Genomic DNA, 24,518 nt, shown 5'->3' on the forward strand with positions numbered 1-24,518 from the left:
ACCACGAGAAAATGCAGCGATATCGCACAGAACACAGATGCGATATTGCTGTGATTTTCCTGCTATGATATCGCTGTCGCCCGTATGAAAGAGGCCAAACACATGCAGGATTTGGCGCTGATCCACACTCAAATTGGCAACAGATTTTTCACAGTGGAAATTCTGCAAGGTGTGAACATATCCTTGCAGTGTCAGTCTTCAAATAATAATGGCACACCATACCTAGCCCACATAAAGCCGCCTGCACCCGGGCGGGTTAGACCCAGCATGCATGATTCCTGCCGCGGAGCTCGACCCGGTGCCCGGCCGGTGACTCCAGCTTACTCTCCGCCGTCTTCTCCTCTGCTGCTAATGTGCTGGCCGGAGCGTCGGCTGGCACATGCGCAGTACAGAGGACGCCACACCGTCGCTATAGTGATGACACGGCTCCTGCGACCATTCTGCAATGATGATTGCAGAATGGCCGTGGGACAGACGGCCTCCACTGACTTCAATGGAAGCTGGCCATGCATAGCTCACAGAAAATCACAGCACGCTGCGATTTCTCCCCGGCAAACTGAAAATCGCAATAGTGGACAGGAAATCATGTTTTCTCATAGCATGCTATGGGCTGGATTTGCTGCAGAATCTAGAGGCGGAATTCCGCTCCGGATTTCACAATGCAAATCCGCCCATGTGCAGGAGGCCTAAGGGTGGTTTCACATCTGCTGCAGGGGTTCTGCTTTCATGCTCCATTTGGGGCGGCCGAATGGCTCCGTCTCAGGATGGAACCAAACAGTGCCGAATGGACCCCATTGACTTTATTTAGGGAGCTTTTGGGTTTCGCTCAACTGCTCGGCTTTTTAGACAGAAGAAAAGCATTGCGCGCACTGGCTCTTTTAGTATTTTGAACTGGATCTGCAGCAAGAACCTCGCACAGGAGATTCCCACGTAGATGTGGGGCCAGCCTAACAGTGTCAGATAGGCCCCAAAAACAGTAGTAGTATAGTTTCCCTAAGTAATAGTGGTCCCTCAATATACTACAGTATATTCATTGGTTCCAGGATGCCAGTTGTATGTTCAAAATATTATTGTATGTTGAAGATACAGCTCTGTGGTAGATGGTTCCACAGGCACAAAATGTCAACCAAAAGTCATACAAAATGAAGATTAAAGATAACTAACAGTAACCTGTCAGTTCTCCTAAGCTGCCCGGCTGCAGGAGGCAGGAGAACGGACACACTGATTTGAAGCAGTCTGTCACTTTAGGGCTTTTTGCACCAACGTTTTGATCTGAGATCAACAAGAGTTGATCTAATATCAAGTAAAAAAAAAGTTGCACCAGTACAGTTTTGTCCATAATTGTGGTTCAAATCGAGGTTTAAATTGATTTCCTGATTTTGGCGAATCAGATTTGCTAATTTAAGTTCAACTGGCAAAATCCAAGCTGGCAGACTAGACTGATGGCCTGATAGGCCGTTCCTGAGTGGTGAAATTACACCCACGTTTGCTGCTGGTAGAGGCCATGTTTTTAGTATTACAAGTAGAGATGAGCGAGCATACTCGTTTAGGGCGTTTTTGCACTCGAGCATCGCTTTTTCCGAGTAACCAACTACTCAGGCGAAAAGACTCGGGGGCGCCAGGGGTGAGCGGGGGGTGGGGTGGGGGTGGAAGAGGGGAGTGGGGGGGGGGGGGAGAGAGAGCTCCCCCCTGTTCCCCACTGCTACCCCCGCTCCACCACGCCGCCCCCCGGCGCCCCCTGAATCTTTTCGTTCGAGTAGTCAGTTACTCGGAAAAAGCAGTGCTCGAGTGCAAAAACGCCCTAAACGAGTACGCTCGCTCATCTCTAATTACAATGAATGCTGGGAAAATGACCAAAAAAGCTGACTTTATACATAGAGTGTCAGTCACCAAAACTAGATGACTATGAGCTTCCTGACCAGACAATAGATGCTGCTGTAAACTAAGGCAACTTGTTTCATTTAACAACCTTTAAGGTTGGCATTGTTAATAATAAGTGCCCATACTAGAGTCTATGGATGCCATAAAGTGGGATTATCATGTTACTGCCGAGGAAATGTGCGGCCAACGGAGGTCATAGTGCATATTTTCCAGAACAGGGGTGTCAAACTCCTCTTCACCGAAGGCCACATCAGCATTACGGTTGCCTCCAAAGGGCCATTTATAAGCACGGGAGTATTTCCGTTCCGTATTACAAGCATATTTTTTTACAGCAGGGAGAGCTTAACCCCCATTGACTAGTATTGTAATATTCAGACACACGTTTTTTACGCTTTTATTCTATGCGTGTAAAAAGCAAGAAAAAAAATGGCAGTACAGTGCTACCTCGGGATGCGAGCGCCTCAGCTTGCGAGTTTTTTGACTTGCAAGCAGGCTCTTCCAAAATTTTTGCTCTGATTTACGAGCAAAAACTCGGGGTACGTGCCTGCTTGCGAGTCAAAAAACTTGCAAGCTGAGGCTCAGGGGGGGTCTATACTCACCTATTGCCGACATCATTGAATGGCTGTGATTGGTTAATGCAGTGCCGTTTTTCATTGGCTGATGTGGCGCTGAGTTAACCAATCAGAGCATTAGCTTGCTGGAGACGGGGCATTCAAGCCCTGAATCCAGAAAGCAATGCTGTGTTGGTGTGGAGGAAGATGCGACAGCCTGCCGCAGATCATCGCAGAACACCGGCGGTAGGTGAGTATTGATTTTTTTTTTACTTGTAGTAAGTTTCCCCATTGGAACGCATTAATGGTGTTTCAATGCATTTCAATGGGAAAAAGTGCTTTGACATACAAGTTTTTTGGCTTAAGAGCTCCGTCTCAGAACGGATTAAACTTGTATGTGAAGGCACCACTGTATTTTCTATTTTGGTCCGTAGTAAAGACTAAAATTGCACATTAAAATCAATGGGATCATGCAAATATGCAGTGAATACACATGATACTTGCGTATTTATGCATGAAGGCAAAATAAATCTATGGGACCTTCTTGCATTTTTTTGCGCATGTGAAAAACCCAGTGAATATACATAGAGAATTGTACATGGAATATACATATATATATACAGCGCTGGTTTCGTCCCTATTCTCCTTTTTCAATGCAGAGGCCTGACTGCGGATGGAAACCAGAATGAATCTGGATGGCACCATAGAGGTCAGTATGTAGGGCAGCGACCTCTTTTTATTCCATCTCATGTAGTTTCCGTTTATGTACATCTTTTACACTGGATAGACAAGTGCCATCCTCGGTTAAAACAAAGCCGTAAAGCTGTTTATACAGTACATCCAGTAGATAAGTTCTGCCAAACTCAGTGTCGCCAAATTTCTTTGCCAAATATAGCCTTGAGTTACTAAGAAATGTATAGCTCACTGACAAATCTTACTCTAGGGATTGGCCACTAAACTATCTATACAGCTAGAGTGCAGATTATCTGTAGAAAAAAAGGCTGTAAAAGGGAAGTGTTATCTGGGTTGTAAATATTCATGGACAGTCTTCAGGATAGGCCATCAATATCTGATCGATGGGGGTCCAGCTCTTTGGACCACTGATTAGCTATTTTGAAGTGGTCAAAGCTCTCATGCAAGCGTTGTGGCCTTATCTGCCTGCATTCTAGTTCGTACTCAGAACATTATACTTCTCATAATGGCCGTTCTGAGTACTGCAGCATTTTCCAATTGAAGCGAATGGGTCAGAAAAATTAAAAGAACCAAGTAAAAAAAAGTTTACAAAAAACAGTGAATAATGCCCTCCTTTTGAAGTTATTTTTTGGGGGCGTTGCATTTGTCTTTTTGATGTTTATATTGCGGTAAATATGATATCTTTATTCTTTCGGCCAGTACAATTAGAGCATTACCAAATTTATATAAAATACCTTTTTTAAAAAAAATTAATTGCTTTATGTTGGCATTTTTTTGACCCACATAACTTTATTTCCTCATTGATGGGCCAGTATGAAGCCACATTTTTTTGCATGGCAAGGTGTTGTTACTATTGGTACCATTTTTTAGATATATATTGTTACAATCATGACCAAAGAAGGACTGGGTACGCACACAGGTTGCACACAGTATTCACCAGGGTCACACGGTTTTCAAGCAACTGACCCTGTGCTACTGGGAGAAATGACCTGCCCCTACCTAAGCGGGGACATTGCCCCAATAAGGGCAGCCCAGCGGTCTTCGGATCTCGGCCCTAGCTGATCCTAGGAGCCACGCACCAGAACAGGAGACATACGCATGCCACATGACAGGGACTGTACAACAGCATACAAAACGCAACCACTAATAACAGATAAGCTGAATATAAATACCAGGTATTAGTTGACATTTTGTACAAGACGTGGAAGCTAGCAGGCCACTTCACGGCTCCTGGTTATACTGCTAGTCCCTACACTAACTAGGAGTCCATCAGAACCAGACAGAGTTCACACAGAATGCTGCAACAGGACAGGACATAGATCGCAAGTCACACAGCAAGCTAACACAAAACTGACAGAATTTAAACGTACAAACGGACATGAACCAGCAAGACACACAGCAAACTTGCACCAGACAAGGATTCATGACTGCTTACCCTGAACACCAGAGACAGACTGACCAGGAGCTGGATTTATATGTGAGCACAGACCCAGGGGATCGGCTAGCAGGAAGTACCACACCCAGCCAGCTCAATTAACCCTCAACCACCTGTAGCTGTGCTGCTAGGAAGCCTAGAACTACAGATCCCAGCAGCACACGTAACATATATGACTTTTTGATCACTTTTTATTCAAATTTTTCTTGGAGATAAGGTGACCAAAATGTACTAATCTGACGTTGTGTATTTTGTTCTGACAGTATTCACCATGTAGGTTAAATACTGTGATCTTTAACAAATTCTAAATTTTACAGTGATTGCAAAACCAATTTTTTTGGTGTGATGAATGTGATAAGTGTTTTTTAAACTTAATATTTTAGACATTTACAAATAATTTAAAAAAGTTAACTTTATTTTTACCTTTTCTTCTTTAGTTCCCATAGGGGACTTAAACTAGCAATTGTCTAAAAGCATGTATAAAAAGCTGCAATACTTCAATATGGCAGTGTATCATACTGTTAGAGCACAGGTGTCAAACACAAGGCCCGCGGGCCGAATCCGGCCCGCTGCCTCATTTTCTGTGGCCCGCCGGCTGTGCAGTAAGTTCCCTCACTCCTCCGTGCTGCTGTCTGTATGTGATCTTCTCTCGGCTTGTACTGTCTAGTGCAGACAGTAATAGAGGAGTGCCGATAGCAGACTGACAACGGCCGCGGAGGAGGGAAGAAGACTGCAGAGAGCATGATCTCTGGAGGGACGAGAGCAACGCTGAGGAGGAGCAGCTGCAGGGTGAGATCCTTGTGTGTATATGTGTGTGTCTGCCTGTGTGTGTATGTGTATGTATGTGTGTATGCGCAGAATGGTGTGTGTCTGTGCGTGTGTATGCGCAGAATGGAGTGCGTGTGTATGCGCAGAATGGAGTGCGTGTGTAATGCGCAGAATGGAGTGCGTGTGTAATGCGCAGAATGGAGTGCGTGTGTAATGCGCAGAATGGAGTGCGTGTGTAATGCGCAGAATGGAGTGCGTGTGTAATGCGCAGAATGGAGTGCGTGTGTAATGCGCAGAATGGAGCGCGTGTAATAATGCGCAGAATGGAGCGCGTGTGTAATGCGCAGAATGGAGCGCGTGTGTAATGCGCAGAATGGAGCGCGTGTGTAATGCGCAGAATGGAGCGCGTGTGTAATGCGCAGAATGGTGCGCGTCATTGGTCACTATGGGGGACCTTATTACCAATCGGGCCACTGTGGGGTTCACTTTTACTGTCTTACAATTAGAATCGGCCCTTTGAAGGCAACCATAAGGCTGATGTGGCCCTCGGTGAAAATGCGTTTGACACCCCTGTGTTAGAGGCATCCTGCCACACACAGGGCTTAATAGGAAAAATCCATGACAGGCATTGGAGCCTTCCCCAGGCTGTAGCATAGTAACTGAATGGCACCCTATGATGTCGTCGTGAGGAGGGGTGTTCAGGATACAGAGGTAGACTCTGCGCTCTGTTGGGCCATTTAAATTCTGCTTTCAGTACTGAGTTAACGGCTGGTATCAGAGTTATCTCTGCTCCTGGCTGTTGTGGGCTCCCGAGCCCTCTCCCAACTTTGACTACTGATGTACCTTATATGTATGGCGCATGTCAGGTAGGGGCTAAATGGTTTAAAAGACAGACATCGCATTTCAGCATAAAATATGTAACTAAATGAGTACACAAAAGGCAGATTCATTAAGACTGGCATTTCATACCCCAGCTTGTCGGAGAGAAGTGTGCATGCCTCTCAATAAATTTGATGCATCTTGTGTTGTCCTTGTGCCAGTAACTGAAATCTACCACTGTTATGAGCAGGCATAGATTTCCAGGGTATTTTAGCACTGGTTTCTGGCATAAGTGATGGTAAATATACCAGTTGATGGAGGTCCCATGTCAGTCCCCTTTTCAGTGATCTGTTGGGTATGTTAGTGTAGGGACTCACAAGACAATGAGGACCCTTCCCGCAAGTTGTAAGCTTGGCCAAGGTATCATGTTTATTTTTTTCCAGGAAATAGTTTGGCCTTCCATTGCAGGATGTCAGTTTCTTGAGCGGCATTCCGCCTGTTCTAATTTTATGAAGGGCAGACTATTTAGCAGCTTCTCTCGATGCATTGAGCAGTGGCTTTCAGGTAGGTTTAACACATCCCCGGACTCAGCTGGTCACCTACTTTCAGGCCATAAGCTTAGCGCATAACGCTAAAAAAGAATTAATAACATAGTGTGTAAGGCTACATTCACACGGGTGAGAATCTCGCGTGAGTTTGGTGCGTGAAGAGACGCACAAAACTCGCACGAACATGGACTCCATTCTTTTGAATGTTCTTATTCACATGAACAATTTTTTGTGATAAAGATCGCAGCATGGTCTATCTTTTGGCGTTCCCTAGTAATACCTCACCTATTGTTTTTAATGGGATCTTAGCTCCTTCAGTGGGGGGTTTCTTACCACCCTGTCAGACCCACCAGGGCAGTTTTTTTAATTTCAACTAATTTTCCAGTCGCGTTTCAAGAGCCATAACGTTTTCATTTTTCCATTGACACGGCCATATGAGGGCTTGTTTTTTGTGTTGTATTTTTTAAAGGCATCATTTTTGGGAATATATAATGTACTGCATAACTTTTGTAAACAAACTTATAGGGAGATTGGGGGGAAAAAAGAAATTCTGCCATTTGTTTTTTCAATCTCATTTTTCCGGCGTACAGGATAAATAATGTGATATTATTCTCTGAGTCACACGATTCCGGCGATACCAAGTTTATACAGTTTTTTAATGTTTTGCTATTTTTGTACATTTAAACCTTTTTTTTTTCTTAAAAGCTTGCTTTAGGGTGGGTTCACACAAGCGTGTTTTCATGCGTACCTAGGTGCGTACATACGTGCGCACCTAGGTACGAGCAAAAACATGCGTGAACACAGCTGCGTGCTTGTTGTCAACGGAGCTGCAGCTGCTGCCGGCGGCTCCATGGAAAACAATGCTCTGCCGGCACCCCTGCATTCTTTTTCAGGGAAGGGCTTTACATATAAGCCCTTCCCTGAAAAAGAAAAATTTTAGTGTAAAAAAAAAACCTAAAAACTTATTTACCTGTCCGCCGCTGCCGTGACCCCCGCAGGGATGAGGGACACATCTGCCGCATGCGGCAGATGTTTCCTTCATCCCCACTAGTTAAAAGAATTCTCTGCTGCTGTATCTGCCACATCTGTGACAGATGCAGCAGAGGAATTCTTCAATTCTCTACCGCAGCTGTCACACATGTCAGCTGCGGTAGAGGATTCTGCTGCCCGCAATTGATTTCAGGGAAGGGCTTTAAATATAAGCCCTTCCCTGAAAATCAAGTAAAAGTGGTTTAAAAAGCAAAAAAATAGATACTCACCTTGCTTCAGCTGCTGGGGCACAGCCGCGTCTTCTTAAAATCCCCGCCTGCTGAAAGAGCTGAATGTGATTGGCTGAGGTGCTCAGCCAATCACAGGCAGCACTCACCCGTCATTCATTCATGGAGAGATGCTTGTAATTGGCTGAGCACCTCAGCCAATCACATTCAGCTCTTTCAGCAGGTGGGGATTTTAAATCCCCGGCTGCTGATAAATCAGCACCACAGTGCAGGGGACAGCAGGAGAAATCGTAGCTGTGACCCGGCAGCTAAAGCAAGGTATCTATTTTTTTTGCTTTTACTTGATTTAAAGCCCTTCCCTGAAAAATAATGCAGGGGTGCCGGCAGAGCATTGTTTTCAATGGAGCCGCCGGCAGCAGCTGCGGCTCCATTGAAAATAATGCGTGCATTCCAAATGGTGCACCCATGTCCTATCTTTGCAGGCACACGCCTGTAAAGCACGGACATGTGCATGCATCATAGGGAATGCAATGTTGCAAATACAAGCGTGCTTTTGTGCGTGCGTATGCACACACAAAAACACGCTTGTGTGAAGCCACCCTTACTGTCACTACATTCCAGAGCTCTAGAAGGTCTTGCTTTTTGCGGGATGAACTCTAGTCTTCATTTATCAAATTTTTAGGAACATGTAAAATTTTGATCGTTTTTTATTCCATTTTTTCTAGGGGCAAGATTAACAAAATCTATAAATCTGGCGTGTTTTTTTACTTTTATTTTTTACTGCATTCTCTGAGCAGTATAAATAATATATTAAAGTAATTCTACAGGCCAGTACAATTATGCCAATACTAAATTGTAATAGTTTTATACTTTTTCCCTACTTTTTCGCAGTTTCAAAAAAAAAAAAAATTATTTTTTTTTATCGCTGCATTCAAAGACCCCTAGCATTTTAAGTTTTTTTATCAACAGAGCTGTGTAAGGGTTTTTATTTTGCGGGATGAGTTGAACGTATTAGTAGTACCCTTTGTTGATCCGTGCAGAATTTTGATCACTTTCTATTCCATTTTTTGTATGGTGAGATTAGCTATTTTTGCCGCGTTTTAAATTTTTTTCCAATGCTGTGCACCCTGCAGATTAACTCCTTCCTGCTCCAGGACGTACATTTATGTCCTGCAGAGTTGGGCTATGTATGAAGAGAGATCGCGGTATTACAGCTGACACTCGTGGGCAATAACTGCAAATGTACAGCATTACGTCATACTGCAGGGGCGATCAAAGCATCGCTAGTTGTACGAGCTTAAAAAAAAAAAGTAAAAATAAGATCAATAAAGTTTTATTAATTGTAAAAATAAAAGTAATGAATATTTAAATCACCCTCTTTTTGCCATATCTATAACAAAAAAATCTAAATCGTAAAAGAAAAATACATATTTGATATCGCTGCGTCCGTAAAAGTCAGATCTATAAAAGTAGCTCATTATTTACCCCGCATGGTGAAAGTAGTCCGAAAAAAAAAAGGACGTCAGAAATGCACTTTTTCAGTCACCCTGTTTCCCAGAAAAAATACAATAAAAAGCAATCAAAAACTTGTATGTATTCCGAATTGGTACTAACGTAAACTACAGGACATCCCGCAAAAAAAGAGTTATCACGCGTAGAAGATGCAGCAGAAAATAATTTTTAAAAATGTAATGTCTTTGAAAAAAAATACTACAGCAAAAAAAAAAAACTATATAAGTTTGGTATCGTACCAATCATACTGACCCTTAGAATAACATTATCATGTCATTTTTGTTGCAGTTTGTGCGCTGTAGAAACAAAACGCACTGAAAGATTGTGGAATGTCATTTTTTTTTTCATTTTACTCCACTTAGAAGTTTTTAAAAGTTTTTCAGTACGTTATATGGCACTTTAAATAGCACCATTGAAAAATACAATTCGTTTCGCAAAAAACAAGCCCTCATACAGCGACGTCGATCGGTAAATAAAGGAGTTATGATTTTTTAACAGGGGGGAGGGGGAAAAAAAGGGGGCCGCATCATTAAGGGCTTAAATAATTTACTAACTTCCTTCTCTGGGTCATTATGAACGCAGGGATACCATGTGTAATTTTGTTTTTAATTTTTTACAAAGTAAAGGGAGAAAAGTGGAGTTTTGGCGTTTTTTAAACTTTTTTTTTACTTTTTAAAAACTTTTGTCCCTTTAGGGGACTTGCATAATACTTTTTAAAATTATTATTATTCTAATACTCTGCTATGGTGAGGCATAGCAGGGTATTGGACAGGCTATGGCACTCAGAGTCTGAGTATCATAGCCAGCTGGCAGACCCGGAGGCTATATTCAAGCCTCCGGGTGCCACAGAGATCCATCAGGACCCCATGATCACATTGTGGGGGGTCCAATGGTGACAATCCTTTATATGCTGTGGTCGCATAGACATTGGCATGTAAAGGATTAAACAGCAAAGATTGGAGGTTTTCTCCATTTTCTGCTGTAGGAGCTGGTGTCCGGCTATCCTCTGACAGAGGTAGCCCCCTCCCTCTGTCAGCCCTTTACATGCTGCAGTCGCATAGACTGTGGCATGTAGAGGGTTAAACAGAGATCGGAGGTTTTCTCCTTTCTCTGCTGTAAGAGCTGGTGCCTGGCTATCCTCTGACAGCCGAGCACCAGCTCTCCCTGCCACGGAGACCATCGGCTAGCCAACAAAGCAGTGCAGGAGTTTAAAAAAAGAAGCGGGAAGTTGCCAGCAGATCGGTAATATCTTCCTGCTTCTTTTTTTTTAATCCTGTATGGTTCTCTGTGGGTCTGTGCAGGCAGAGCACACTGCCACAGCTTGTGGAATTGTGCTCTGCAGCTCCAATAGTGAAACATAGCCCGGAAGATTTCCGGGCTATATCACTATGGGCAGTGGAGCTCCTCTCGGAAAATTTCGGGGTGTGCCACTGAAGGGGTTAAAAGACATTGCATGGCACTCGCATACCGTGTGATGTACATGTGAATGCGATGTGATTAGAGATGAGCGAACGTGCTCGGCCACGCCCCTTTTTCGCCCGAATACCGCGATTTTCGAGTACTTCCGTACTCGGGCGAAAAAATTCGGGGGTCGCCGTGGCGGCGCGGGGGGTTGCAGCGGGGAGTGGGGGGGAGAGGGAGAGAGAGAGGGCTCCCCCCTGTTCCCCGCTGCTACCCCCCACACCGCCACGCCTCTCCCCGCCCCCCGGCGCACCCGAGTACTTTTCACCCGAGTAGTGAAGTACTCGGAAATCGCGGTATTCGGGTGAAAAAGGGGCGTGGCCGAGCACGTTCGCTCATCTCTAGATGTGATGTTTTCAATTGAAATTAAAGGAAAGCACTTGCGGTCCTCTGACGCACATTAAACACACATCTAAGGACTGCAATTCCACAGAAGCAATGTAAGGCATTTTTGAATGAAAAATGTTTCAAATCGGCGTGAAAATGCACCTTGGCTAGTGCGATATCAGGCCAGCTTTTAGAGCCAGATATTGTGTTTGCCTATGTGAATGTAGCCTTACTGATATTTATCCATGTGCTTAAACAGTCACCAAAACCACCTTGTATACTTCCTTTAGTATTATATTGATTGTATATGCTTACCCCACAGAGGGCAAGGGGGTTGGTTATGTAGAATTATGACAATATATATTGCAGAATTTTTTAAAGTATGTATGGTATTGCAAATATATATTTGCCAATTTTCCTGTTCAAAAGGAGACTGGGAATTTAAAAATACCACTATCACTTCTCTTGATAGACTAGCATGACCGAAGTCAAATCTTGAAACGCATATATTTTTTTTCATAAAATAGGCCTGGTGCTGAAATGGATTGCCCTACTCCCCTCTTTGACCACTTATCAAAAATGTACAATCATTTGCTTGGGTAGATACTTACAACAGAAGTCTCTTTGTCAGTGCCTAAGGTCCTCCCAGCTGCTAATCAGTGGACAACTCACCTCCTCCCAGAGGCACAGTTTTTGTGCTGCTGATCAGTGGACAGCTCACCTACTCTCAGAGAAATGGCAAACATAATGCTGATGTGAATTGAGCCTCAGAGGGGTTTTACCAAAAACTGCTTTTACCACCTATTTACAAGATCAGGCCCAACTGCTCAGACCCCACTAATCCCAAGAATGGGGGTCCCATGTCATCCTTCATCCTCACTGTGGGTTCACTCCACCCCACCGAAGTGTGTAGGAGATTGAATGCAGCAGTGGTTCAGCATTTACCGTGCCATTGTATTCATTTTCAATGGGAGTACCAGAGATAACAAAGCGCTTGAACTCAACTTTTCCTGTGGGCCTCACTGAAATGAATGTAGTGTCTGATGTCAGCAAGTGCAGCGAGCTTGCTGTGATGAGATGAGAGAGATGCAGGACCCCTGTTCTTACGATTAGTGAGGGTCTCAGTGGTGATAAAAGTTGTTTTTAGTAGAAATCCTTTCGGCTGGCTTTACATGGGAGACAAGATCATGCGATTTTCTCACGATGCGACATCGCTACAAATCACATGTATCTGAAGCCCGTGCTTTCCAATGGGTTCTTTCATATGAGCAATGTTTTGTAGGCTGCTACATTGCGACAATACAAAATCGCAACATGCTCTATACAGCCGCAATTTGCGATGTGTTGTAGCCCATGTTTCCCAATGGAGCCTTCCTTTGTGTTGTATCGCATCGCACGAAAACATGGTTTTCGTGTGGTGTGATGCAACATTTACAGTAGGAAATCCTACTGTTTGTCCCTAAAATCAGTCCTAGCTGCATGAAAAACAAAAAGAAAACACAATACATCACCTAACAGGCGCTGTCCCATCCACCGCACGTCCCCTCTGCAGTTCCAGCACTTGTTTGTAGTATTCAGGTAGCGCTTCCTGGTCAGGGGTTTCAAAAACCCCGCCTTCAGGAAGCGTTGCCTCTGATTGGTTCTCGAGTGCCGCGGCTCAACCAATCACTGCAACGCTTGATCAAATAATCACAGCAGAGCGGACAACGCCTCTTAGGTGATGTATTGTTTTTTTTCATGCAGCTAGGGCTTATTTTGAGGTTAAGGCTTATATTTCAAGCCCCCCCCCCCCCCCCCCCCAAAAAAAAATCCTGGCAACAGAGCGCAATAAAGTCATGTGACTTTATAGCGACACAAAATCGCGATCTATCACCGTGATAAAACACAGGGATATCGCACAGAACACAGATGCAATATCGCTGAGATTTTCTCACGGCTATATTACTGTCACTCGTGTAAAAGAGGCTTTACAGACAAAAAAAAGTTGGTGGTACATAACAGCCACTCCTACACAACAGGAGAGTCTACTTAAAAAAGAGAGAGATCATTTCTGTTAGTGATGTCAACCAATATCCATTAATTGCAGTCCTGTATATGCATCAAGTATTTCTGGCTCCACTTTGTGATTCTTGACCTTGATACACAAAGAAGCACAAAGAAAAGAAGTTCAGGGTGGGATGTGGTTATTTCCTGTACCTCAGCAGTTTCAAGACTTTGTTTCTACGCGGACTCAGACACTGATGTTTACTCACTGAGCAGACTTGTACTTACTGAAGTAATCTATATATATATATTAGTTTAATTAATGACAAAGCCTTCCTTTACTGATGAATGCAAATTGCCATCAGGAGAAAATGCCAACTGTGCTCTAGGGGCAACATGGAAATCAGGGATGAAACAAGTAGAAGAGCTACTACCTAAGCCACAATTGAGAACAGAAATGTCTTCTCCAGTTCTTCATCATGGCTCTTTGTTCCAAGATCTCTTCACCAGAGCTAGATCCAAAAGTGACACCGCGTCGTTTGTTCAAGTCAGATTGCTCAGAGTTGCTGCGTCAGGTAAACGTATATGTTTAGTTCTTCTTTTCAGTTAATGTTTGCTTTGTGTCGGCAAAGTTTGTACGATGATCTCTTACGTTATAAAGGTCTTAGGTTACAAGATTTTAAACATATATCTTTTTTTCTGAGCCACTAGAACCTGAAATCATATTTAAAGGGGTTTTCCAGGGATAGGTCATCAATTTAAAATCAGTTGGGGTCTGACACTCGGGACCCCCACTCATTATCTGTCTGAAGTAGCTGAGGCACTCAGGTGAGCGCCACAGCCACTTCGCTACATACCAGACATAGCCTTGTACAATACATATCACAGCACCTGTGCTTGGTATAGCAGCCCAATCCCATTCACTTGAGAGGTACAGCAGTTGCCCGTACCTCTCTGATATAACATTGGATTTTGATTAACTTGATGAATAACCCTTGTAGTTTTTCTCTTTGAGAGTAACTAACAAACCTGTACCTGCATACAGTATACAATGCTTGATTAGAATGTAAGATTATTTTTACAAATTGCACTATTTGTTTTCTGTGCTATGGCGAAAACCATCTAGGCTGGTTTCAAACAAGCATATAAAAACCCATTTCTGTTATACAGATCTGTATTACGGATATGTTTCAAAACACATTAAATCCAGAATACAAATACAAAGGCAAATATGCAAAAAAATAGATCACGACGCGTTTTTAAAAAAATGGCTGTACAAAATGCGGCCATCTGATAAGCCCTATAGATTTTTATAAGCTATGTATTATGGACGCAGACCTAATATGGAGCAAAAATACGCTCATCTGAAAGCAGCCTTCACAACTCCAGTCTTCAAGTATCCCCAACGCATTTTCAGGGTATGGTGCCACGTAGTGGTCGATGTTCAGTCAGGTCGTATTTTGGTTATGGTAGCAACGCAGCCGAGAACCCCGCCGTGATGCCAGTCCATGCGGCTTGCTATAAATTAAGTGTTCACTTGCTATAGGTTATTAATGGGCAAACCATGTGGCCATTAATAAGATCAAGACAGTGAACACTTAAAGGGGTTGTAGCAAGATTACAAGTTATGCCCTATCCACAGGATCCTGTCTCACCGCTGAGACCCCAGCCAATCTGGAGAGCGGGACTACCGTTTCCACCCCGCTCCTGACTGTGGGCACTCGCACTCCATTCACTTACAACCAGACTGCGGAGATAGCCGAACGGCACCCGCTCGTGTATTTCCGTCAGCCCCATTGAAATAAATGGAGAGCAGACCACGCATGTTCAGCCAGGCAGTTCTGTTCTTGAGATCAATGGGTGAGACCCCCATCGATCAGCAAGTTATCCCCTATCCTGTGAACAGGGGATACCTTGTAATCTTGGCACAAGCCCTTTAATTTATTAGCAAGGAACACAGACTTGGTGGGGCTCTCAACAGCGTTTTCACCCCGGCCATAACATGGGACTGTGCCCTGCAAACATGACATGTTGAGGGTATTTGTTGACTTGAGAATCTCTGATCTAGGCCTCCTGCACACGGGCGGATATATGCTGCGGAATGCGCAGTCGGGATCCGCACCGTGAATCCTCAGCAGATACCGTCCATTATTTCCTATGGAGACCTACTGCTTCCTACATATGAGAGGAAATCAATTGCGATTTCCGCTCGCGGAGGATAAATCGCAGCATGCTTCATTTTCATGCGGGCTCCGCATGGACGGCTTCCAGTGAACATTGCAGACAGGTCGCGGATTCCATGTCATCACTTAGTGACGGTGCAGGAGAAAAAATATTTTGAAAAAAAAAACTGTACTGCGCATGCGCGATGACGAGCCACTGGGTTCATCCACAGTACACAAAATGCGGAATCAGGCTCGGCCGTGTGCAGATGGCCTAAGTATACTCAGTAGGTTACTACTTTACAGCTCCTACTTATCATCCAGATAGAAATCCAAAGATCAGGGGTTAAAAACTTCCACAGAATTGTTTCACGCAGCTTCACAAATGAATTGATTTCTGATGAATAGTGGGTGACCTATGAATAACTACATGAATCTGTTTCAGTCAGCCTACATAGACTGTATAGACCTTTCAAATCATGTGCAAAGTGCAGAACGTAGAATTAATGTGTGGGTTGCAATGTTAAATAATTGTTTTCTTTACTTTCGATATAGCTAGCACAAATAGCACTGCAGGAAACGTACAAAGTCACATAACATAAAGCTATTTTCTGTCATGCTGGTATTACACCTTGCAAACTACTAAATGAAGGCCAAGAGCTGGCAGCTGGTACAAGTCATTTCAAACAAGTGTGGAAGCAAAATTATTTTCACTTTATTTTTTTCTTGGGTTGATGGAGGAAAGCAATTGACAGATGTTGGAAACGGCATAGGAAATCCATTTGTGACATATTCTGTGTACCGTGTGCTTATTTGTTTAGTGACCAAAAATGTATTGTCTTATTGCATGAAAAAACAACACTTTTTCCCAACTTATAATGCAAATTAAATGACAGTTATAAACAAAACTTCAGTTTCAGATATAAACTTGACCTAACCAAATTGGACGCCATCAATTCAAATGTTTGTATACTTGTCATTTGATTGTTAACATGCAGCCAAATGTTCTGGCTTCACAAGGGCGATAAAATCGTGCAAGATTTGTGCGTTTTGAGATGCACAAATCTTGCACAAAAATGTACCCCATTCATTTGAATGGGGTCATACAGATTAGCAAGGTTTTCCTGCATGGCACCGTGATGTGATGCTATGCGGGAAACAAATTGCAGCATGCTCTATATGGCGCCGTGATCTCGCATCGGAGCTCCACAGCTACAGTAATGGGAAGTCTTTGAGTTCCTTGGGCTCGTGGGTGCACAAAGATGGTATTACACAGTAAGAAATCAGAGTGCCCACACATGGCAGAGTTTTACCCCGCCAAGGACCTCGGCCTTGACCCACATTTCTGCCCTAGTCAGTCAGTGTATTTGTGCCAGACAGATAAAACACTGCAATGGGAAGTCTTTGTGCACCCACAGCATAAGCGAGCCCAAGGAACTCAAACATGGTATTACACATCGGGGAAATCAGAGGGCCCAAACATGGCAGAGTTTCACCACACTAAGGACCTCGGCCTCAGCCCACATTTCTGCCCAATTCATTCTTTGTATGTGTCAGAGAGCTGAACAATGCAATGGGGAAGCCTTTGTGCACCCACAGTATAGGCGAGCCCCTGGAACCCAGGGACAGTATTAAACATGAAGAAAAGAGAATGCCCAAACATGGCAGAGTTTCAACCCACCCAGGACCTCGGCCCACACTTCTGCCCTAGTCATTCAGTGTATTTGTGCCATATAGGTGAAACACCATAATTAGAAAGCCGTCTGCACCCTAGCCAAGTCAGTCAGTGTATTTCTGCAAAACAGGTAAAACAATGCGATAGGAAGTCTTTGTGCACCCACAGCATAGGCGAGCCCCTGGAACCCAAGGAAAGTATTACACATAAAGAAATCAGAGCGCCCAAACAAGGCAGTTTCACCCCACCAAGGACCTTGGCCTCGGCTCACACCCTCAGTAATCGTGGGCATAAAGCGGACTCGGATGCTAGTGCAGCTGTGAACGTCTCATTAATGCAGTAACGTTCCTTTTTTTTGGCCCAAACCACTGTCTCAGATAACTGTGGTAACACGAGAGAAAATACATGTTTCCCAACGCTAATCTCCAGACCCCAAGCAGGAGGAAAAGGTGGCATAATAAGGCCAAGAAACTATGACCGAGGTAGGACCCTCAATACTCTGTGTGGGAAGTACGTGAGCGGGCCCTGGGTTAGTCTCAGTCCCAGCCTCCACCTTGTGTGACCCAAGGTGCCGTGAGTTAAATAGCTATGGGAAATCCATGTGTCCCCACACACTTCATTCTGTGTATGTGTCAGGCAGCTGAACACCGCAATACGAAACCTTTGTGCACCCACAGTATAGGCGGACCCCTGTAACATTTCTGTAGCAAGAGTATAGGTCAACCCCTCAAACCTTTCAGTACTAAGTGTATAGGCGGACCCCTGTAACATTTCTGTAGCAAGAGTATAGGTGGACCCCAGTAACATTTCTGTAGCAAGAGTATAGGCGGACCCCTGTAACATTTCTGTTGCAAGAGTATAGGTGGATCCCAGTAACATTTCTGCAGCAAGAGTATAGGCGGACCCCAGTAACATTTGTGTAGCAAGAGTATAGCTGGACCCCTGTAACATTTCTGTAGCAAGAGTATAGGCAGACCCCAGTAACATATATATTGCAAGACTATAGGCGGACCTCTGTAACATGTCTGTAGCAAGAGTATAGGTGGACCCCAGTAACATTTCTGTAGCAAAACTACAGGCGGACCCCAGTAACATTTCTGTAGCAAGAGTATAGGCGGACCCCAGTAACATTTCTGTAGCCAGAGTATAGGTGAACCCCTTAAACCTTACAGTGCCAAGTGTATAGGCGAACCCCTGAAACAGCTTTGACACCCAATAGTTGTATGGAGCAGAGGCATCACGGAGGACGGTGGTACAATCGGCTGCGTACTCCCTCACCATCTTTTTACAGTGCTCCCTCCGACTCAGCCTTGACTGGGGAGTGGTGACACAGTCTTGCTGGGGAGCAATAAAGCTGGCAAAGGCCTTGGAGAGGGTTCTCCTGCCTGCGCTGGACATGCTGCCTGATCCCCTACTTCTTGGCCCTCGGAACTGTGTCTTCTGCCACTAGCGCTGTCAGATTGGAACTTTAGCATCACTTTTTCCACCAGGGCCCTGTGGTATTGCATCACTCTCATACCCCTTTCCTCTTCTGGAATGAGAGTGGAAAGGTTCTCCTTATACCGTGGGTCTAGAAGGGTGTACACCCAGTAATCTGTGTTGGCCAGAATGCGTCTAATGCGAGGGTCACGGGAAAGGCAGCCTAACATGAAGTCAGCCATGTGTGCCAAGGTCCCAGTACGCAATACATTGCTGTCCTCACTAGGGGGATGACTTTCAGGTTCCTCCTCCTCTTCTTCAGTCCATACACGCTGAACAGATGAGAGGCAAGCAGAATGGGTAACCTCTGCGGTGTGGCCAGCTGTCTCTTTCCCCTCCTCCCCCTCCAAAACGCGCCGAGATATAGACATGAGGGTGGTCTGGCTATCAAGCGACATATTGTCATCCCCACGTCTGCTGTTCCAACTGCAAAGCGTCGGCCTTTGTGCTTAGCAACAAACTTCTCAGCAGCTAAAGCAGCGGGACGGTAACGCTAATGATTGCCGCATCGCCGCTCACCATCTGGGTAGACTCCTCAAAGTTGCTGAGGACCTGGCAGATATCTGCCATCCATGCCCACTCCTCAGTAAAGAATTGCGGAAGCTGACTACCACTCCGCCGCCCATGTTGCAGCTGGTATTCCACTATTGCTCTACGCTGCTCGTACAGCTTGGCCAACATGTGCAGTATAGAATTCCAGCGTGTGGGCATGTCGCACACAGGGTCCTCAGGGTGGCAGCGTCTGTGGTGGACTTGCAGAAATGTGCACAAGCGGCGCACCTTGCCGAGCAGGTCAGACAAGTGGGGGTAATTTTTCAAAAATCGCTGAACCACCAGATTGAAGACGTGGGCCAGGCATAGCACGTGTGTGAGGCTGCCGAGCTGCAGAGCTGCCACCAGGTTATGGCCGTTGTCACTCACGACCATGCCCGGTTGGAGGCTCAGTGGCGAAAGCCAGAGGTCGGTCTGCTCTGTCAGACCCTGCAACAGCTCGGGCCGTGTGCCTCTTGTCACCTAGGCTCAGTAATTTCAGCACGGCCTGCTGACGCTTGCCCACCGCTGTGCTGCCGCACCGCGTACTACCGACTGCTGGCGACGTGCTCACACTTCTTAACTGAGAGGTAGAGGTGGCGGAGGAGGAGGGTTTGGAGAAGGTTGCATTAAACACCGCAGATACCAGCACTGAGATAGGACCCGCTATTCTGGACGTGGGTAGGACGTGAGCGGTCCCAGGCTGTGACTCGGTCCCAGCCTCCACCAAGTTCACTCAATGTGCCGTCAGGGAGATATAGTGGCCCTGCCCGTCAGTACTTGTCCACGTGTCCGTGGTTAAGTGGACATTCCCAGGAACCACGTTGGTGAGGGCACAATTTATGTTGCAGGAGATATGCTGGTGTAGGGCGGGGACGACACGCAGGTAAAAATAGTGGCGACTGGGGACCGAGTAGCGCGGGACCGCCACCGCCATCATGTTTTTGAAAGCCTCTTTTTCCACAAGCCTGTATGCCAGCATCTCCAGGCTGATTCATTTGGCAATGTGCATGTTTAAAGCTTGTGCATGCGGGTGGGTGGCAGCGTATTTCCACTTTCGATCCAACGCTTGTGTTAGCGACAGCTAAACGCTGCGCTGAGAGACATTGCTGGATGGAGTGGAGGACCGTGGAGGTGAGGGTGTGGGTGCAGGCAGGGAGGCGCTCGTGCCTGCATCCTGGGAGGGGGATTGGATCTGTGTGGCAGGTTGTGGCATAGGAGAAGAGGGAGTGGTGTGACCCGGAGGCAGTGAATGTCCTTCATTCCACCTTGTGGGGTGTTTGGCCATCATATGCCTGCGCATGCTGGTCGTGGTCAGGCTGGTAGTGGTGGCTCCCTGGATGATCTTGGTGCGACACAGGTTGCAAACCACTGTTCGGCGTTCGTCCACGCTCTCACTAAAAAACATCCACACCTCTGAACACCTAGCCCTCTGCACGGTGGCTTGCCGCAACTAGGTGCTTTGGGAAACAGTTGGGGGATTCTTCGCTCTGGCCCTGCCTCTACCCCTGGCCACTCCACTGCCTCTTCCAACCTGTCCTGCTGCTGCACTTGCCTCCCCCTCTGAAGCCCTGTCCTCAGTAGGCTTAGCAAACCAGGTGGGGTCAGTCACCTCATCGTCCAGCAGCTCTTCCTCCGACTCCTCTGTGAGCTCCTCCCTCAGACTTACTGCCCTTACTACTACCTCACTGACAGAAAACTGTGTCTCATCATCCTCATCCATAAAAAGCTCTTGAGACAGTTGCGGGAGTCCCCAGCCTCATCACCCAGAGTCCAGGAACTTTCCAAAGGTTGGGCATCGGTCACGACAAACTCCTCAGGTTAGAGAGGAACCGTTTTTTCCCACTCAGGGCAGGGACCTGAGAACAGTTCCTGGGAGTCTGCCTGCACAGAATATGTCATTTTTATGGAGTGAGGAGGTGGGAGGAAGGAGGAGCAGCCAGAGGATTCAGAGTTTAAGGCCCTAGGCCGGGAGTAGTGGACTGCGTATCAGACTGGGTGGTTGATACATTGCTGGACGCGTTTTCTGCCATCCACGACTGGATCTGCTCGCACTGTTCTGTTTGTAATAAAGGTCTACCACGTGGACCCGCAAATTGTGATATGAAGCTGGGGAGGCCAGAAACTTGCCTCTCTCCTAATCCCTCAGCAGCGGCTGTGATTCACCACACCCAGGAACTCGGCCTGTGCTCACGCCCTCACTTGGACGCCCGCGTCCACATCCTCGACCCTTACCCCTACTCCTCATCATGGCGGATTAAGAATAGAGCAGGGCCCAAATAAATTACCCCACTGTACAGCGCTGACAACTGCGGCTAATTCACCGCACACAGAGCCTTGTAGATAGCGGAGGCTCTATGCTGTGACTTGAAAAAATTAACCCGCTGTCTTGCGCTGACACCTAGGGGTAATTTACCGCTCGTAGAGACTTGTAGTTAAGAGAGGCTGTGTGGATTGGGAGAAGACTCTAAAGCCAGTGGATAGTGCTGGTAACTGCGGCTATCTCAACCCCCCCCCCCCCCCCCAAGGAAAGGGTATTGTGAGACGCTGTGCACATTGGCAGAGCTGAAAATAGGTTGGTGTTAAATTACCTTGGTGTAATGTACTGCAGGCTGAGAACACTATAACTGAAAGGTTGGGAACAGGCCTAGATGAATAATACAAAAGTAGGTGCACTACTGCTTCCAGCCAGTCACAACTATAATGCACACGGTGAGATGTAGCCCTAAGAAGGACCATCGGGTCAAGCTCGGATGAATGTGCTCGCTCATCTCTAATAATTTCTTCAGAGGTCAGACAGTGGATTGGAAAGGGTTAAAGTGTGCAATTATATACAGGAAAGTGCGATTATTCTCAGTGAGAGAAACCAAGTAATCTTGTAGATATGATACCTTTTAATGACTAACAAAAATACGTAATGTTAATGTGAGCTTTCGGATCTTCTATCGATCGTTCCTCAGACTAAAATAGAACTGGTTTGGATGGGGAACAAATATAATATACAAATGCAGAGAGGACACCCCTCTTAATTGAAATACACATGTTCATGTGCCGAAATTTGAGACTGTTTTGCACCCAAAACTTAAAACAACAGACAAACAGAGCTGAGACACACATAAATAATTAAGCCATTGAGCTCAGTAATGTGACAGTTTCATGATGTGTCTTATCTCTCCTTCAACCTGCACATGGAAGGAGATGCAGCACCACCTATTGGATGGCAATATTATTGAAAGTCAAGTTCTGAATTTTTATGAAGTTAAAAAAAAAATGATTGGGAAGAGGCTATCCCTCTTGACCTCCTTCAGACTTATCATATTTTCCACTTATGCAAGAACCCCGGGCTGAGGTTCATTCCATTCTTGAGAGTATCAAAAATGGCCATACATTTGTACTCCCAAATCCTTCTGTGACACTGAAATTGCCCTTCAGTATGATGACTCTCATCCGTTCTATTCTGTGTCCCTGACCACAAAAATGTTTTGCCACAGGTAGTTCAGTCTTTCCCTCTCTAATTGTGTGGCGATGAGATGTCATCCTGGCTCTCAGTTTTTGTCCTGTTTTCCCGATATAAAGCCCCCCAACAGGACATTTACTGCACCAGATCAGGTATACAATATTGGATGTGGAACATGTAAATGTCCCAGGGATCTTGTAGTCCTGCTGTGTGTTGGGGATCCGTATCCTGTCCGCAGTCAGTACATGTGAGCAGGTCTTGCAGCTCCTTACCTTACAGGTATAAGTTCCTTTTTGTGTGTCAGAGGGCAATGCACTCCTGATTATAAAGTTCCTCAAATTAGGAGGTTGCCTATATCATAGGAGGGGAGGGTCCTACTAGGTTACTTGTTTTCTCTCACTGAGAACAACCACAATTTGCTCTATTGGCTAACATGGTTCCAAACCTTTTTAAATTATATACCAGGTTATACCAACATGGTCCATATCACTATATAGAGGACACATAAGTATAGTATATACAACTCCTGTATATAGTAATATTGACCATGCTGGTGTAAGGACGCTCTCACGCTCGCCTCATTTTACTGTGATACAACGTGGTACAATAACACTATTGATTTCAATGGAGCAGCGATTTTCAAGCACTATCTGTTCTATTTTTCAATGTTTTGGCTTTTTTTAATGCACCCCATCACCCATCACAATGGGTTGCGTTGAACAGCGCTGTCAAACGTTGTACCATGCATTCAAAAACGCAGCTAGAAATTGCCATGTTTCGAGCGGCGTTTAACCAAACACATGTGTGAGAGTGGCCTAAGGCTTGTATCACATCTGCATCAGAACCTATGGTCAGAGGTTCCGTCACTGATCCGTCTCAAAATGCCAGAAGAAAAATCGCTTGTTGCTGCAAGACTTAGCAAGTCTTGTAGCAACGACGCAGAATATAAGCCGAAATCAAGAGTCCTTTTCCAGAAGAAAAGGATAACTGTGTAAAAACAGCCGTTTTTGGGGGTTGTTGCCCCTCATTAGTGTGTTACCAGCTTGGCTGGGTGAGAGGCCTATCATGAGACTTTTAAGACCATCCATGTGTAAGGGGGATGACCTGCACCCTCCCTTATGATGTAAGCAGCTGAGCGACTCAGGATTTTCCAGCCAACGGCCATGCTATAAGCTCCGACCCCTCTGGCCCAGTTCTTGGCTGGGAACAGAGTGGAGAGAGACGTAGGGCACAGTGAAGCGCCAGTGTTGCAATACTGCCTGACTCTGTACTGCTGTGACCTCCGTCGGTCTTAGCCATGGCGAAAAAGGTAAGAAGGAGAGTTAGGAGCTGTGAAGGGCACAAGGTGCCATGATGTGATGCTGAATGTAGAGAGGGGTTCCGATCCCATAGTAATAAGAAAGATCAGCCCACAGGTCCTGTAGGTCACTAGCAGGTCTGTGGACATAAAATAGACATAATTGCATCACTGGAGCACAAAAGGGCTACAGGGAGGACAGGAGTGCAGTGTGTGCTGCTCCGCAGCAGTAGCCATTTAAGAACTGTGACTGGAGTGCTGTCCCCAAGCTGAGGAAACAGCACAGTAATAGGTAAGGAAAGAGCCCGGATGGTGGGGGCCAAAGATAGTGAACCAAGAGGGCCGAAAAAAACACACACCGCATGGAAGGAGAGGGAGGCTTCCTTGTCACAGAGGCTAGGTCCTGAAGTGACGGTTGCGAAACATCGAAACTGAGGCTTGACTGACACCTTATAGACTTTGCAGACTGTGACACATTCATGTGACCAATAGCTGGAGGGTTTATTATGTGTTGATATTTGTACTGGGCATAAGGATGTGTATTGGTTGTGCCTCTGGATGGCAAGACACTTTGTAGAGGCACTACACGCCAAAAAAAAGCTATAGTATGAATGTGATGTACCTTTTGCACCTATGGTGCATGGATTTCGTGAGCATGTGGAGCTCTGAATTTATGTGTACATGAGACAGACAGTCTGTCTGATGTTCAGATGGCACCTACC

The 24,518-nt window shown here is 45.5% G+C and overlaps 2 protein-coding genes across 3 annotated transcripts in view; one reads left to right on the top strand and one right to left on the bottom strand.

Moving 5' to 3' along the window:
* Nucleotides 1-24,518, bottom strand: part of ADAT2 (adenosine deaminase tRNA specific 2) — a 628,714-nt gene that overhangs the window by 86,110 nt on the left and 518,086 nt on the right. The gene's annotated exons all lie outside the window — the stretch shown is intronic.
* Nucleotides 13,575-24,518, top strand: part of PHACTR2 (phosphatase and actin regulator 2) — a 210,492-nt gene continuing 199,548 nt past the window's right edge. For both annotated transcript variants that reach the window (XM_066605467.1, XM_066605470.1), the window contains exon 1: nucleotides 13,575-13,770. In XM_066605467.1, the coding sequence (XP_066461564.1) occupies nucleotides 13,605-13,770 (166 nt within the window). In that variant the 5' untranslated portion in view covers nucleotides 13,575-13,604. The remainder of the gene's footprint in view (nucleotides 13,771-24,518) is intronic.

This window comes from Eleutherodactylus coqui, chromosome 1, assembly GCF_035609145.1.
Source record: "Eleutherodactylus coqui strain aEleCoq1 chromosome 1, aEleCoq1.hap1, whole genome shotgun sequence".
Lineage (NCBI taxonomy): Eukaryota > Metazoa > Chordata > Amphibia > Anura > Eleutherodactylidae > Eleutherodactylus > Eleutherodactylus coqui.